The 17425-nt window shown below is 35.5% G+C and overlaps 1 protein-coding gene across 2 annotated transcripts in view; it reads right to left on the bottom strand.

Moving 5' to 3' along the window:
- The window catches only part of LOC123540183 (uncharacterized), a 46991-nt gene that overhangs the window by 11821 nt on the left and 17745 nt on the right, over positions 1-17425 (bottom strand). Inside the window, exons 3-4 of one of the 2 annotated variants that reach the window (XM_045324993.2) lie at positions 5249-5416; positions 3711-3951 (exon numbers count right to left, since the gene is read on the bottom strand). In XM_045324993.2, the coding sequence (XP_045180928.2) occupies positions 3711-3951; positions 5249-5416 (409 nt within the window). The remainder of the gene's footprint in view (positions 1-3710; positions 3952-5248; positions 5417-17425) is intronic. The other variant, XM_045324994.2, reaches the window with a different exon arrangement.

Below are 17425 nucleotides of genomic sequence, written 5' to 3'. Positions count from 1 at the left end.
TATCTTTGACATAATTTTGAAATCCAGTGCCACGAGGAGTTCTAAAGCTTCTACTATATACATATAGAAGCCACTTTATACACACAGAACAAAAGCTGTTTATAAAACACGTTTGCTCCCCCATGATTGGTTGTCCCATTTCCAGTCTGTGATCACTATGACCTTCACCTTTGACCTACTAACCCCAAAAGCAGTAAGGGTCATCTACTTCATAAGCCCAAACATGCTGTAAAGTTTAAGACACTAGGTCAAATGATTCTAAAGTTATTGAGAAGAAATCGTTTTCAAGTTACAGGCCCCTCTGACCTTGACATTTAACTAACTGTCCCCCAAAACAATATGGTTCATTTACTTCATTAAGCTCAATCATTCTATGATTGACCTTTGACCTACTGACCCTCTAACAAAAGAGCCAAGATGGCCCTAGGTCACTCACCTGTGTAACACACCATAACAGTGTAAACATGTTTTATCTAGTGATTAAATGGAGACAAATATTATGCCCAATTTTCATAAAGACTGGACCAAAAATGTGGCATCTTGAATGTAAACAAGCATTTTCTTTGATTCGACCTAGTTTTTGTTACCCCACATGACCCAAATACGTACTTGTCCAAGACTTCATGATAACAAACACTTTGACCAAAGTTTGTGAAGACAGAATCAAAAATGTGCCCCCTAGGGTGTAAACAAGCTCATTCTTTGATTTGACTCGATGACCTAGTTTTTGACCCTACATAACCCAGATAAAAATTCATAAGATATTTCATACAGACAAACATTCTGACCAAGTAGTATGCACGTCAAATGAACGAGAGTGTTAACACACTTTTCTTTTGATTTGACTGGGTGACCTAATTTCTGACCCCATACAACCTAGTTTCAAACTTGGCCTAGGAACCATCAAGATAAACATTCTGACCAAGTTTCATGAAGATAAGGTCATAAATGGGGCCTCTAGGCTGTTTAAAAGCTTTCCTTTGACTTGACCCGATGACCTAGTTTTTGACCTGACATGACCTAGTTTCCATCCAGGCCTAGATATCATAAAGATTATCATTCTGTGCAAGCTCATATAAAATCAGAGCATAACTGATACCTCTACATGGCTGAAAAGGCCAAAATAGAAAATTGTGCCCCTTTCAGAGGCAATAACTCTAGAACCCATGATAGAATCCAGCCGGTTTTCGAAAGGAACCAAGATCTTATTGTGACTTAAGTTGTGTGTAAGTGTGGTTAAATTCAATATAAAATGTCATTTCTATCATATTCACAAGGTAAAAATCACTAAATTTTGGCTCTTTTAGGGGTCAATTAGGGGCAGTAACTCCGGAACGTATGATTGGATCTGACGGATTCATCATGGAATCCAAGATTTATTGTTGTTGAAAATATTCTGCAAGTTTGTATCAAATCAAAATATAAATGAAGTCTCTATATGACTGTAAAAGCCAAAACAGCAAATTCTGAACCTTTAACTCTGGAACTCATGACAGGATCTAGCCAGTTTTTGAAAGGAATCGAGATATAATGCTATTAAAAGTTATGTGCAAGTTTGTTTAAAGTTGATTGCAAAATGTGGTCTCTATGGTGTTCACAAGCCAAAAATAGCAAATTTTGGCCCTCTAGTACCATAACTCTGGAACCTATGAGGGATCTGCATTTACAAAAGTAACCACAACATATTCTAACAAGTGTCTGCAAGTTGATAAAGTTGATTGAAATGAGTCCTTATCATTGTCACAACTAAAAATATGTAAATTATGCCCTTTAAGGGGCCATAACTCTGGAACCCATGATGGGATTTGGCCAGTTTCGAAAGGAACAGAGATATTATGCCAATACAAGTTGTGTGCAAGTTTGATGAAAACTGATTGCAAACTGTGGTCTCTATCGTGTTCACAAGAATAGTGAATGGATGACAGACGAACGGACAACGGGCTATCACAAAAGCTCACCTCTTAACTATGTGACAGGTGAGCTAAAAAGCCTTATCATGCTACAAAGTTTAAAGGTCTTTGGTAAAGTGATTCTAAAGCTACAATGCAGAAAACGCTTTCAATTTTCAAATCCCTGTGACCTTCACCTTTGACCTATTGACCTGAAAACAACTGGGAATATCTACTTCAAAAACCAAATCGAACTATCAAGTTTGAAGGTTCTGTGTCAAGTGATTCTAAAGTTATTGAGCAGAAACCGTTTTCAAGGTTCAAACCCCTGTATCCTTGATCTTTGACTTATTGAGGGGTCACCTATTCCATAAGCCTAATCATGCTATCAAGTTCGAAGGTTCTAGGTCAAGTGTTCTCAAGCAGAAACCGTTTTTTAAGGTTCAGGAGCCTGTGACCTTTATCTTTGACCTACTGACCCAAAAACAATATTGGTAATCTACTATACAGGCCCAATCATGCTATCATTTATTCCTTTATTTATTTGGGTTTTACGGCGTACCAACACCGTATAGGTTATATGGCGCCAAACAGGACTACAAATTTTGGTTCCACATCTCATTAACATTGAAATAAAAACATGAGGTGAATGTTCTGGGTCAAATGGTTACCGACCCCAAAAGCAATAGGGGTCATCAACTAAGCCCAATCAGCCAGTAGCATTTGTGTGAAATTATTTTGAAATTAGGCGAGTGGATTTAGGAGAAAATCTTAAGTTTTGAATTTAGCTATATAAAAAATAAATCGACTTTAAAGTTCTTCTAAGTTTTCGCTACTGTAATAAAAGGAAAACATCCCCTGCCCACTGTCATCCTTTTTTTTTTTCAAGATTTTTCTGAAGTTTTTTCTTGCCATGGCAACATGAAATGCAGCCATTAGTCTGAAATGATGACCTTGATTTAAAGGAATCTGCAAGAGAAACCCCAAGAAACATTCCTTGGATTTCTGGTTGAAACTGGCTTTGTGGTTTAGTACATGTGTTCTTTAAAGAAACTCTAAATGATGGAGGGATGATGGACGACCAACATTCTCAAAAGCTCACTGCGTGCTAAGGTAAGCTAAAAAATTCTGAACACAAATCACCAATCATTCTCAAGCAAAACTCATTCACCAATACTACAGGGTTCCCACAAATTAACAGACACAATTCCAAGACTATTCTCAGACAAAGAACAGTTTTCTTTGACAAGCCTATCCCACATTTTACAAAAAAAAATTATTTCTTCTTGTGCACTTTAAAATTCCAAGCAAAAACATAACGTCTACAAGACACTTTGGCTTAACATTGCTCAGATACTCTCAATTAAAGCCTTAAGATGAAATTTTAAGAAATACACCAAATTGTTATTTTCAGCAACAAATTTCAGAATGTTGGTCACCATACTTTCTTACAGCCAGCCTAATCCTGACTTTTATTTGACTTTGAAAAACTATATTTCCTCGACTTTTTCTTAATGCATCGGAACAATAATGTATTATCAAAGCTTTAAGAATAGAAGCATGCTCCAGAAGTATCTATGCCAGTGTAAGTGTCAGACTCTAATACTGAATGTCACCCATCTTACCCACATACATACTACATTTTCAATGATACCAAGTCAAAAATATTTAAACCAAGATTCATTTCTTTCGTATCTTCACATTTGTTTTCATTTTCTATTTAATAACAAAATTTTCCTGACACATGTGGGAACCCTGCTTTTTCTATAACATGCAGGCTGCCTCATGGCTTCAGACACCTAGCTTCTTCAGATAGTTTACCTTTCTTTCTTCCAAGTCTTTTGCTCACTCTCTGAGACAAACTTTTGACAATACCTTTACGTTTTTTCTTAGCAGTGCTAACTGGCAAAAGTGTAGGAGCTTTTGGGGCTTCTTCCAATTCTTCAAGTTCTAGCATCTCTTTTAGCTTCTCTCCTTTAGTGTGAGTTAGATCTGTTTTCTTAGCAAGGTTAACCATGGCTATGTTCCCATACGGTGACTCTTCATCGGTAGTTTCTTCATTCTAAAATATAAGGAAGTATTCATAATTTTGTTAAAGAAGACTGATATCTAAATAGTACTATATATCAATTTGTAAAACTTGTTTGTTTCAGTGTAAGATTAAACAAGACTGGTTTGTAAAACACACATGCTCCTCAATAATGGTGTCTCAGATGAAACAGAATATGTCATTTTGAGTCTCAAGCATGCTGGGAATTTGACTTTTGATGTTAAAGGGATTATTCACTAACCTTAGAAAATGATTCTTAGCTACAAAGTTAAATCAATGTAAACCCAAATATTCTCCAGCTACTGATCTGTAACTCTAGCTCTAGTGGCTCCTTAAGGGACCAATCACCCACATCTGCACAAAATTGGGACAGCACATTATAATGATGCTACAGAGTAGGTATGATAAAGATCCATCGAGCAGTTCATAAGAACTCATTTAAAGGTATTTTCAGTTTTAGCCCTAGCGGCCCTTAAAAGTAGCTAAAGCCCCCATCTGAATAAATTTGGAAGCTGACCTTAATATGGTGCTACATTCCAAGTTAGATGGCCTCCATGGCAGAGCGGTTAAGGTCTTTGACTTCAAATCACTTGCCCCTCATCGATGTGGGTTCGTGCCTCACTTGAGGCATTGAATTCTTCATGTGAGGAAGCCATCCAGCTGGCTTACGGAAGGTCGGTGGCTCTACCCATGTGCCCGCTCGTGATGAAATATTGTACGGGGAATGGTGGGGGTTCTTCTTCCACCTCAAAAAGCTGTAAAGTCGCCATATGACCAATAATTGTGACGGTGCGACATATAATCCAACAAAATGAATAAATATTCCAAGTTTGACAAAGATCCATTCAGTAGTTTATGAGAAGTTGTTGTAAGGTTTTACTATTTTTAGCTCTGGCAGCTCCTTGAAGAGGCTAAGGTGAACCATTTGAACAAACCTGATAGAAGTCAATGCCAGGGAGCTACTGACCAAGTTCGGTACAATTCTGATAAATATTTTCAAAGGAGAAAATGTTTAAGTAAAAATGTTGACGCAGGACATAGGATGAAGAACGATATACCAGACCATTCACCTATAGTAATTACCTAGCCTGAGCTAAAAATGGAAGAGTAACAGTATCCAGATACAAAATTAGGTACCTGAAATTGTGAAATTCTATTATTTTTGACTAGGAAAAAAAAACAGGGTGGTGTTTTTAGCCAGAAGCAGATTGGGATGAAAATCAACAATCAACTTTTTATATTCTCAAGCAGACCAATGCTTCATACTTTCAGTGTGCCAACACCTACAGGTTATATTTTAACTTAATACCTGTTTAGTTTTCTCTTTTACAGTTGGATCCTTGGTGTATCTGAGGACATTATCCCCTTGCCTCTGTATCTCGGTACTGGAAGGTTGTGTATTTGACACATTTTCATAGCCTCTCGGTCTTCCAGCTGGTTTTTTATCCCGTCCTTGTGCATCTTCTGTCTGCTGAGTCTGTGAAATAAGATTGATTCATGCATGAATTTAAATTGTAAATGAACACAGTTGTGTATAGTTTGACTGATACTGTTGAAAAACAGCATTAAACCCAAAACAAATAAACAAACAAGTATCTATAGCACTAAAACAAACTGTAATTAGATTTACAGTGTTTTTTTTCTAGCCAATTTTGGGCCGAAATAGGGCCCCAATCCCAATGGAAAATAGTATGTTTTTTCCTCAATTTCAAGGCTAAAATTCCCAAAGCTAATTATTAAAGTTTATTATATTTTCTTTTTTTTTCTATCCTTTTCAAACAAGACTAAAACTATAAACATTTGAAACACAGACAGTTTGCTAAATTAATGCATAATGATAAATTATGGCCATTTTCTCTCTTTAAATGTGACATTTTAACAGATGATGTTAGTTTTAACAATTGCTAAATTAGGCATTTTCTGACGCATTTTTTCCCAATTGTAAAGGCCCTGGCCCCATTCCCAAATTGGTGGGAAAAACAATGATGTAGATTTTATCTGAATATTTCTTAATTTATTAATAAATGTCTGAATTTTCCTGATATTTTTCTGAATTTTTCTGAATAGCAAGTATTCAGAACTTGGCAATGACTGGATTTTCAGAAAAATTCAGCAATTTTTCAGATTACAATTCAGAAATTATAATATTGAGATTTTTTTTTCAAATGGGTTTGATTAATTTTTGGATATAAATTGCAAATAAATCAATAGCATTAACAAATACTGTAAAAATTTATAATGTGAACATAAGATGTACATAGACTAATGGTATTAACATAAATTGTATAATGGACTAATGACCATAAATTAAAAATTGACTTACAGCTTAACATAAATTGTAAATAGACTTTAATGACATTATAGAAAGAGATATTTTTCCTTCATAAACTGAGTCCATTAAACAGAGTCTGTCCTGAGCTCAAAAGGTATGTCGTTTCCTAACAAAGAGGCCCTATATCCCTCACCTGAGTTTATCTAAACCATGTACATATACCTACCCCTGGGGCAGGGCCATAATTTTAACCCCAGTGGGGACAATTTGAACAATCTTGGTAGAGGACACTAGATCATGCTATAAACCAAATATCAAAGCTCTAGTATCTGCAGTTTTGGACAAGCAGATTTTCAAAGTTTTCCCTATGTAAGTCTATGTTAACCATGTGACCCCATGACGGGGCCATAAATGACGCTAGGGGGATGATTTGAACAATCGTAGTAAAACACCACTAGACAATGCTACAAAATTCTACCAGTTATCAAAGCCCTATTACCTGTGGTTTTGGACAAGAAGATTAATTTTAAAGTTTTTCCTTTCGGTTGCCATGGCAACCACAGTTCTTTATGGAGTTCTTTATGGAATTCATTTCTTTGAACAACGTTTAAAGAAGAACATCCAAGGAACATTCCGGTGATGTTTCATCAAAATTGGCCTTGTGGTTTAGGAGGATATGCTATTTAAAGGAAAGTATGGACGTATGACAGACACCAGACGGAAGTACACCAGAAAGTGAGCAATCACAATAACTCAACCAGAGCATTTTGTGCTTAGTTGAGCAAAAAAAAAAACATGTGCTTGACTTTCTGAGTGGGAAGTTTCCTTTACTGAGCCTAATTAAAGTCAATTTTAAGTCCAGTCCAAATAAATTTGTAGCTCTTCCCATTGGTTGTATAGGTTCTTTTTAAGTGACCAAACGGGCAAAGTTGCATCCTCAGACTAAACGTACCAAACTCTAAATTTTTTTTATAATATAGGATTCAGGTTCAAGGTATTTCTGGTAAAATAGTGACAGAGGAGATGTTGTTTATTAGTAACACCTGCTCTCACAGCTCCTCCTGAGCCTTTGGTAAGCAAAACTCTTGGGAATCAAAATCTTACAGACTGGTTGAAAGAATTATTAACATTTCAGTTCACTAGTATGATACTGCTGGAATACCATTCTTCCACCACATTGCATTCAGTATACCGTATTTAATGGAATTCAGTTTTGAACAAACCAGTTAATATTTAGATTCTGTTACAGATCTTGTTCTCTACTAGTGACGTACAACTTCTTCGCATGGAGGATCAAAGACTTCAGATGCTCAACCTTTTGTCAAATAACCACAAGGCTAATGATTACAGTCACATCAAGAGATCAAATTTGCATACTGGAATCAACATTATCCTATGTGTGTCTATCTTGTACTGTAGTTAGGGGAATCTTTGTGTCATCTTTATTGTCACAATACCAAGAATTTGTGACTAAACACCATTCTATTTATAAATGTTACAAAATTTTAATAAATGCAAAAGTTTTGAATTTACGAACAACTAAGATAACCAATATAAGCGAAAATCAAACTCTCACGAACATTTTCATATTCTGTCCACCCACCTTTCTCGAAAATATCGTCAGCTGCGTGATACGATAACTTTTTGATTTCCTTAAACTCTTCAAATAGTCCATGTTGTGTAACAACATTATCTAATCAATATTACCATGTTTTCTAAAATTCCAGGAGACAGCTGCGATATTTCTTAGATGAAAATAAATCTTGTGTCAAAGGCGCTATAATCATACAGACTTATTATCATCTGCTTGCTGATATTACAGGTAATAATTTCTGCTCTTCACAGAAGTAATTAAAAAAATTCTCCAAACTATATTGAATTAAAAGTCTCTATGGAAACTCATATAACTTGATGACATAGAAATATAAATTATTATTAATGTGTAGGAATATAAATGACTTCTTATAAAATTATAATCCACATTGTACACATGTTAATTTAGGTTGTCAAACTCTTACTTTGAAATTTTCAAATGTCAAATACAAAATGTTTTATATTTAAGTTTAAAGTGAAAATCGTTATTGCCCAAGGGTGATTTATTAAAGTCTGAACAGACACAATGTGGTCAGCTGTGGGGTAATCAAGCAGTAATAAATGACAATCAAGACTATCAAGTGTTAATCCAAAAAGCTATAAAAATAAATAGATTGGCAACTTAAAAGGCATATAGAGCAAATCTCGCCAACCTCCCGTGACAAAAAAACGAGATCTCGTAAGAGTCGTTTACCGGAAGTGGCGCTTTCTCCACGCGCCATTTTGTATGCGAAAGCAATTATTCATCGGTAAAATAATTATCACCGTATGACCATGCTTCTTTCGATGGCAAAAAAAACGTGTACTTCGTGTCTTAAGACCATATCACATTAAACTAATTTTGTTTTAGAAGCTAACGTGTATTTTAAATGTAGTTTTAAAGGTACAAATTGTAACTCCATGCTCGCCGATGTTTGTTTTTAGTAAGATAACGCCGAATCACGCTCTGACACGAGCTCACGCGAGATTACAGCCAGTTGCCATTCTGTGTATTTTATACTTCTTTGGTTAATCCTTGCATCATGCACTGACATGGTCACACCTGAGGTTTAATGTCTGGCACTTTTCTTAAGTTTTATGGGGAACAAGAGTGCCAGAATGTCACAATATAAGCCCAGTCACAGCAAATTTCTTTACACTAGCACCTGTATTTGCAAATGGAATTTTAATTTTGTGGTTGTTTACAATGATTTTTTTTAGTAATTATTGTAATTCTTTTGTTTTTTCTAAGTCCACAAAAAACTCCTAACCAGGTAGAGATACCTTAAAATACATCTAAAATTTGAAAGTAACATCTATGCTGTACCACAGAAAAGTGGTCTTGGATTTTCCCTTCGGTCAATTATAAAAAAGTTACAATGTAAGTTATTTATAGTAACAACAAAAAGGAAGTAATTCTAAAGGGACCTGCACATGACACTCCGTTTCATGATGGTGTACAATTGTGCCAAGTTACATCAAAATCCCTCCATGCATGAAGAAGAAATGCTATGGACAAAGTCATTCTTGTATCTGACCTTTGGCCTCTAAGTGTGACCTTGACCTTAGACATAGGGACCTGGTTCTTGCACATGACACTCTGTCTAATGGTGGTGAACATTTATTCCAAGTTATATCAAAATCCCTCCATGCATGAAGAAGAAATGCTACAGACAGTTTTCATTCTTGTATCCTTTGACCTCTAAGTGTGACCTTGACCTTAGACCTAGGGACCTGGTTCTTGCGCATGACACTCCAGTCTCATGATGGTGAACAATTGTGCCCATTTGTATCAAAATCCCTCCATGCATGAAGAAAAGTCATTCTTGAATTTGACCTTTGACCGCTAAGTGTGTCCTTGACCTTAGACCTAGGGATCTGGTTCTTGCGCACGACACTCTGTCTCATGATGGTGAACAAAATCAAACAGTCTTGTCAACTGAATGAATATTCAAGTCGAAAAAGAGGCATAATTTTGTAAAGTTGCAAAACAGGTTTATGTAACCTGAAAAATGCACATCAGCTCATGACAATGGACAATTATGTGAAGTTTCAATCCATTCCCATAAGTGGGTAACTAAAATATCAGCTTACACAGTCTTACCAAAAAAAATGCAATGTCAAAAAAGTTGAATTTTAAAATGTTCCACATTCATTCATAAAGTGTTCATGAACACATTTTAAGAACAGTTCATGTTCAAAAGTTCATGAACCACATACAAGAACTAATCAAGAGCTGTTCATGAACAGTTCCTGATTGGCTTGAAATGCACATGAAATCAAGAACTGCATTTCGCAAAGGGAGGCACATTTTGTAAAAATGCAAAGAAGAGTTATGGAACCTGTGCACTACAAGTCAGATCATCAAAGTGATCAAGTGTGTGAATAGTCACTATATGACCTGAATTGTGTCGGTGCAACGTTAACCCAACAAAACAAGTAAAAAAAAAAAAACAGAGCTGTCAGAGTAGAGCAATGCTCGACTATTCGACAGCCTTGTCAGCTGAATGAAAACAGAAGTTGAAAAAGGGGAATAATTTTGTAAATTTGCAAAACAGGGTTATGGAACCTGTAAAATGCATATCAGTTCATGACAATGGACAATTGTGTGAAGTTTCAATCCATTCCCATAAGTGGTTACTGGGATACCAGCTTACATACGAAAACTTGACCAAACTGGGATGCCGACGCTGACGCATGAGTGAGTCCAATAGCTCTACCTATTCTTCGAATAGTCATGCTAATGATAAAATTAAATTATATGGATCACCCTAAAGAAAGACTTTTTTCAAAGAAGAAAACAGATAATGTCTAAGAATTTAACCCCACTTTGACTTTGTGACGGGGGTGTTCCATATATCATTTTATCATATTTACTTGTTTTGTTGGGTTAACGTCATACTGACACAATTCAGGTCATAAATTATGGTGACTATCCAGCTTTAATGGTGAAGGAAGACCCCCCAGGTACCCCTCCATGCATGATTTCATCATAAGCAGGCACCTGGGTAGAACCATTGGTCTTCCTTAAGCCAGCTGGACGGCTTCCTCATCGCCCAAAGTTTTACGGTAATCTTTATAGTCATTATTTGTAATTCCACAGTCATATTATACTAATTTTATAATTTTACTGTCATTTTTGTAAATGTTCTTGTATTTCATTACTACTGCAAGTTACAAGTAAAGTTTATTTCAATACAAAATACAATTTATCACACTTCATCAACTGAACTATAGTCTAGCAATTAATGTTGATGTCTTGTTTCCAAATAATTGTTTGTTTCCGGTATCCCGACCTACCATAAAAATTTGCAGCAGCCCTAAATGTTTTTATGGCGCTGGGGGGAAAAAATCGCTATTTTTTATATTTGTGTTGCTCTTTCTTCATTGTAAGCTTTAAGCCCAAAACAAATTTCCTACCCTACCCTATTTTTTGGGAGGGCATGTTACTGGAAACAACCTTTTTTTTTTCAGGTCTAAAACAAGAACACAATATTTGTGAACCTATCCAAATAAAAGATGATATCAGATAATTTAAAAACCATTTATCTTGCCCCCAAGACTCTTACAGTATCAAAACATCATGTGACTGAGATTAGTGCCTCAAGGGTCAGAGTACATTACATTCACTTGTACTTCCTTGTGGGATATGAACCTATCAAATTTCCCCCAAGTGATAACAAATACACACATGGCTCTTTTGGTATGTACTTAAATTCAGTTATTTCATACATCTTATAGCAAAACAGCATTATCAGTGCTAATGGAAAATTATTAAAGGATCAATTGACCCGAATTTCATATTTAAAAATATGAGTTTTATGTACACATAAAATTACTGGTGCTCTTACTCCTGTGAGTGTATGACTATTTCTGACTAAGTCAAAGGCCATAACCCTGGACTGCATGGCTATGTGAAATCTTAATATTAAAACATCAGAAGCAACTTTACATGCTGAATGACAACTGAGATATGCATGACACAAATTTGAATAGACAGTCGGATGGATGGATTGATAGGCACAACAAGTTAATGTGTATTAACAGTGTTATGCATTAGGTTCAAAATGTATGTATTTCACACATGTGAGCATAGTATAAAAATGTGCATTACTACTAGAAACAAGTTAATTTATGAATCTAGAGATCTATTTAAACATTTAGTAAAGTTAAATACACTTAGTGAGTAATTTCTTTACCTGAAACAAAACAGTTTTAAGTGAAAGATGAACAATGATTTTCTTTAAAACTATATGAAACAAGAAATTCTATTTTTTTTTTCTAGATGCATTGTGTAATAGTTGGTATTCCAGTTGCAATCAAATGACTAGTATGTGTAAATATTAACTGTACTTTAAAAATATATTTTCAGTTAACCATTTAAACACATAAATATCACACACCTCAATGAACGAAACATTACTACATATAGGCCAATCTTAAAAATATCTTTGTTTCCCGTCTTGTGACCACTGCTGTTAAAGGTTGGGTAGGTAATGAATGTTTTTTTTCCATACAATTCTATTTTTTAAATGCATTTCCAAGTAACAAACATTTAACCTAACCAATATTCCTGGATTCTGTACCAGTACTAACCTGTTCTCCGCAATTAAGTATTTAAACTGCCAACTTCTCTACATGTATCATAGCGATGACAATGATTTTAGACACAATGTCTTCAGACAGATATTTCTTGCAATTGCCTGACAGGATTTTCCTGTGTTTTAGCCGTTGCTAGAAAAACTCTTCTTACACTCCAGGGTGTAAGATGATGCACATAAAGAATCAGTAAATTCTAGTATGATTTGGCTAGGTGTGAGCCATGGAGGACATGCTCTCTTGTTGGTCAGACATCTTCCCTAACCAGTTTCATATACTACAGCGCCGCAGGACAGAGAGTGAAACTGAAACAACTCCAAAGCTGAGCATAACCTTAGACTATGCCTCTTTTATGTAGAGTCTCAAGGCATTAAAGACTACACACTCAGCAATAGTATGATATCAAATCAAAAATCATTGAAATCATGCATTGTGACCCAGAGACAGCAAATAACACAAAAATATAAAATGTAACAGGTAATACTCTTGGATCCATGGGTTTCGTACTCTCAACCCAGCAGGGATCAATATTTCCAGTTAGAATGAGAATACTCAGCCACTTCATGAAATCTGTAAACTCATACGCTACTATAATAAAATAGAAAAGCGTTTGTTTTATTTTATTTCTCTGCAGAGCCTTGATACCACGGCACCTGAAAAAGGGCCAGATATTTCCATCTGCGCCTTCAACCAGTCAAAGATTCTTATATTCCATCTTATGGTCAGTGTATTATTAACCCTTATCATGCTGGACACGATTGATTTTGCCTTTGCAACCTGTGTAGATTATGATCAGCCTGCACATATCCATGCACTGTTCACCATTTGGTCAGTATCTTTTTGTTATGCACCCCTTTAAACAGTTAAAGGTTCTGTTCAAATTGAAAGATGGACAAGTTCATTATAGAAGTTTAGCAGGGTAAGGGTTTTAAGCATGTGCTTTTCATGGTGGTTAAGTGATACATATTTTGATTGATGTACTTTAAAAACCAAAGAAAAACACTTCTGCAAATGTTACTGATTTATTTGTATAAATAATAGCTTTAACATTCTGTTCTACTTGGATTTAAAGGTCATTTTTTTTAATAAGACACAAAACACTTAAAAGTTACGTTCATTCTCCCTGACCTAGAAAGTTGTAAATTTAATAACTAAGTTTAGACCACGATAATCCGTAAATAGCCAATCGCAAAGCAGACTTGTACCTGTCTATATTTCATATACAACAGTAGCGTTGTATATATATCGCGGGAAACTTGGGCAAAAAACGCGTGAATTTCGTGTCAATTTACCATCTAACAATACAGTCGAACGCCGGAGTTAAATGACCTTGCAATATTCTCACCAGTTATCAATGGGATAAAAAAATAAGACTGACTTGGAGGTAAATTCAGTTGAAAACGTCTAAATATTAATATCGTGAAAATGACCCCATGTTATTAGATATCAATAAAATTGAATTACAATAAACTACATATTTGTAGTGTAGAACCAACTGGGTAAAAACGTAATTTACACATTCACTGAAATGTTTCCAACAGTTGTAACTTTTTATGTTCACTTGTTATAAAAAAGACATGTCAGCACGATCCTTACATTTGCAAACAACTGGATCCAGTACAGGCGATTGACTTAACGGTCGATTAACTTTATCAGTAGATTTCGACAGTTTAGAAAACTTAGAAAATCAAATGTACTTGTTTAGGATTATAAACACTAAATCATCTTTACAGCAATTTTAAATTAAAATATCATACTAGTGTTTCTCACCCACCAAGACTAGTATCTTGAATAGAAATTTAACAGGCGGTTAGTTTAACAGCTTAATGCAGTGGTCGTGGGTTCGAGCATCATTGGGGTCACGACCATGACTTCTCATATAACCCCAGTACTAGTTTTCATAGGAAACAGACTCGAGAGTGGTTACAATAAGCTTAAACAGTTAAAGCTTTCATCACAATCGAGCTAAAACAAATTAGTATAAACTAAACTAAACTAAACTAAACTAAATTACAGCCCGTTAAAGTTTCGAACAACTTGGCCCAGTTAGAAAGTAAAACAACTACATCATTCTTACAAGAAGGGCAGGATATAGTAAGAGGTATTCCTAGTCCTACGAGCATCTACCCACTAACTATATCCTGATAAACAAAGTAAACAAATAAAAAAAAAACTAACTAAAAAAATAAATAACCTGGCTATCTTCTCTGTCATCCTGTTTCACCAACATGCAAACTCCTCACAAAAACTAACTGTTCAGCATGCAGTCCAATTTTGTGTATTTTTGAGAAATCCATACTTAACTGTTTAGCATTAATTTTGTGATTGCAAATGACTCAAGTGTTAATGAACGTTTAATCTTAGTAAATTTGGTATTTGAGTAAAACTGAATTTATACAAATAACCTGCATTATTTCATATGCCCTACTGACAATTAAGCGCTAACGGTACAAAGATGATATTACTTTTATAAAAACACGTTAATCCTAATTTCTATTGAATGCCTGGGAGAGTTTTCAATAATTGCAGTTTTTATGTCACGTGGTCTAAGTCGGATAGACAACTCGTGCCGTTGTCTACGGGATATATACAACTCGCTTTGCTCGTTGTATATATCCCGTAGACAACAGCACTCATTGTCTATCCTATACGTGTATTCCTGGTCACAGCTGGGAGAAAAGTATGAAGAAAACTAAATAGCTGGTAAAACTCAGAACAATGCCACTACTCTCTGGTATCTTTGAGATTTATGCATTTTTGAGAAGTTGTTTATAGGTTTTTCTCTTTTTAGCCCTGGCAGTCCCTAAAATCAGTCAAGCTGGACCATTTCATAAAACCTGAGAGAGGATCTTACAAGCAGACTATTGGACAAGTTTTCTGATGATCTATCAAGCAGTTCATGAGCATATTATAGCTACCGGAGGACAGCAACGCTTGACTACTTGACAGCCTTGTCAATTGAATGATACAAAACACAGTTATTGAACCTGTACAATTTTTAGCATGTGCATTTTTGACTATTTCAGGGGCAATAACTTTAAAAACAGGGGAAAGAGCCAGACAAAAATAAGAGGTGCACAAGTTTATATCATGATAAAGACTCATGCAAGTTTTCATCAATTTATATCAAATGCTTTTTGAGCTTGGCACGTCACAAGGTGAAAATGTGTATTTTTGACTATTTCAAGGGCCATAACTCTAGAAACAGGGGCAGAGGCAGACGTAAAAAATAGGAGGTGCGTAAGTTCATATCATGATAAAAACTCATGCAAGATTTAATCAATTTATATGAAATACTTTTTGAGCTAGGCGTGTCACAAGGTGAAATTGTGCATTTTTTACTATTTCCGGGGACATAATTCTGGAAAAAGGGGGCGTACCTAGACGAAAAGTAAGAGATGTTCAAGTTTATATCACCATAAACACTCATGCAAGGTTTCGTGAATTTATATCAAACACTTTTTGAGCTAGATGCATCACAAGGTGAAAATGCACATTTTTGACTATTTCAGGGGTCATAACTCTGGAAATAGGGCAAAAACTGCATAAAAATCTTAGTAATTAAGGTGCATAACATGGTAAAAATATACAATAGGCATATATAGAGCCTGCACAATGCAAATTCCAATAATCACAATGAACAAGCGTGTAAAGGTTTAACTCAATTCACATAAAAGCTTACATACAAAACATAATACAATTTGCACATCTATGCCAATTCATTGGTGAGTGAAATAGCTCTACCTATTTCATCAGTCGAGCTAATAATCTATTTTTAGTAACTGTGACCTAGATCTTGACCTTATGGTACCTAAATGGGTCTTTTTTATTACTCCCTCCAAAAAACGTTAAATGCCTGGTCCAGAGCCTGCCCGCTTAGCTCAGTACGGGGAGCGTTGGTCTACGGATCACGGGATCACGAGTTCGATCCCCAGGCGAGTCGTATGTTCTCCATGACAATTTGATAAAAGACATTGTGTCTGAAATCATTCGTCCTCCACCTCTGATAATTCATGTGGGGAAGTTGGCAGTTACCTGCAGAGAACAGGTTTGTACTGGTACAGAATCCAGGAACACTGGTTAGGTTAACTGCCCGCCATTACACGACTGAAACACTGTTGAAAAATGGCATTAAACCCAAAACAAAACAAAAAAATGCCTGTACCAGGACTGGAAACACTGCTTGTCAGCTGCCTTCCACAATTTCTACATTTGAAAAGATACAACAGACCAACATTTCAAACCACTGCGCCAAGGTGTAATCTTCATAGTATGCAGATTAATCATGCTGACTTTGAACTTGACCCCAATGAACCCATTAGCAATCCTAACTTCGGTTTTTCTATAACAGGGCTTTTTCAGTGTGTCCCACAGGGCCGAAATTCGGCCCCATTCCCAATGGCAAATATGCATATTTTTTCCCAATAGCTGTTCAAAAATTCCCAATCAAAGCAAAAAAAAAAGACCTATTTTGTTGCATATTATAGTGGTGCAACCATTGTATTGTAGATTTTATTGAATTTTCAGCTTGAATTTGAAGATAAAGCAGTTTCCTTTTAGGAATATTAGCAGTATAAATCACAGAAATATACGTAAGGAAAAAAAAGACTGATTTTCATGGAAATACTTTCCTAATTTGGATGTTTAACTGATACATATATTTCCCAATATGACAGTATTCGCGAGTCAAAAATTCCCAAAAAGCACAGGGGCCTTTTTTCCAAAATGGCCAGAAAAAGCCCTGTATAAGCTACCTATACACCAAGATTAGTTCAAAACATCAGTCCAAACTAAAGTTTTATTTAAAGTAACAGTAACCTTGATTATACTGCTCCAAAATATTATCCAAACTTTAGTCTTACTGAAAGCTAACTATAGGCAACTCAACCTAATCAAGTTACTGAACAGAAATGAAAAACTTGACATTGCAAGTCCAACCATCAATGTTGAAAACACCGGTTAGAAATGAACTGCAACATACAAATGAAGCATGTTGGTCTAATGCAGGTAGCCATTTTAAACCATGTATGGACATGAATCACC

This window comes from Mercenaria mercenaria, chromosome 16 (genome assembly GCF_021730395.1).
Source record: "Mercenaria mercenaria strain notata chromosome 16, MADL_Memer_1, whole genome shotgun sequence".
NCBI classification, from domain to species: domain Eukaryota; kingdom Metazoa; phylum Mollusca; class Bivalvia; order Venerida; family Veneridae; genus Mercenaria; species Mercenaria mercenaria.
The sequence above is the reverse complement of the archived record's forward strand: the minus strand, read 5'-3'. Positions and strand labels throughout refer to the sequence as shown.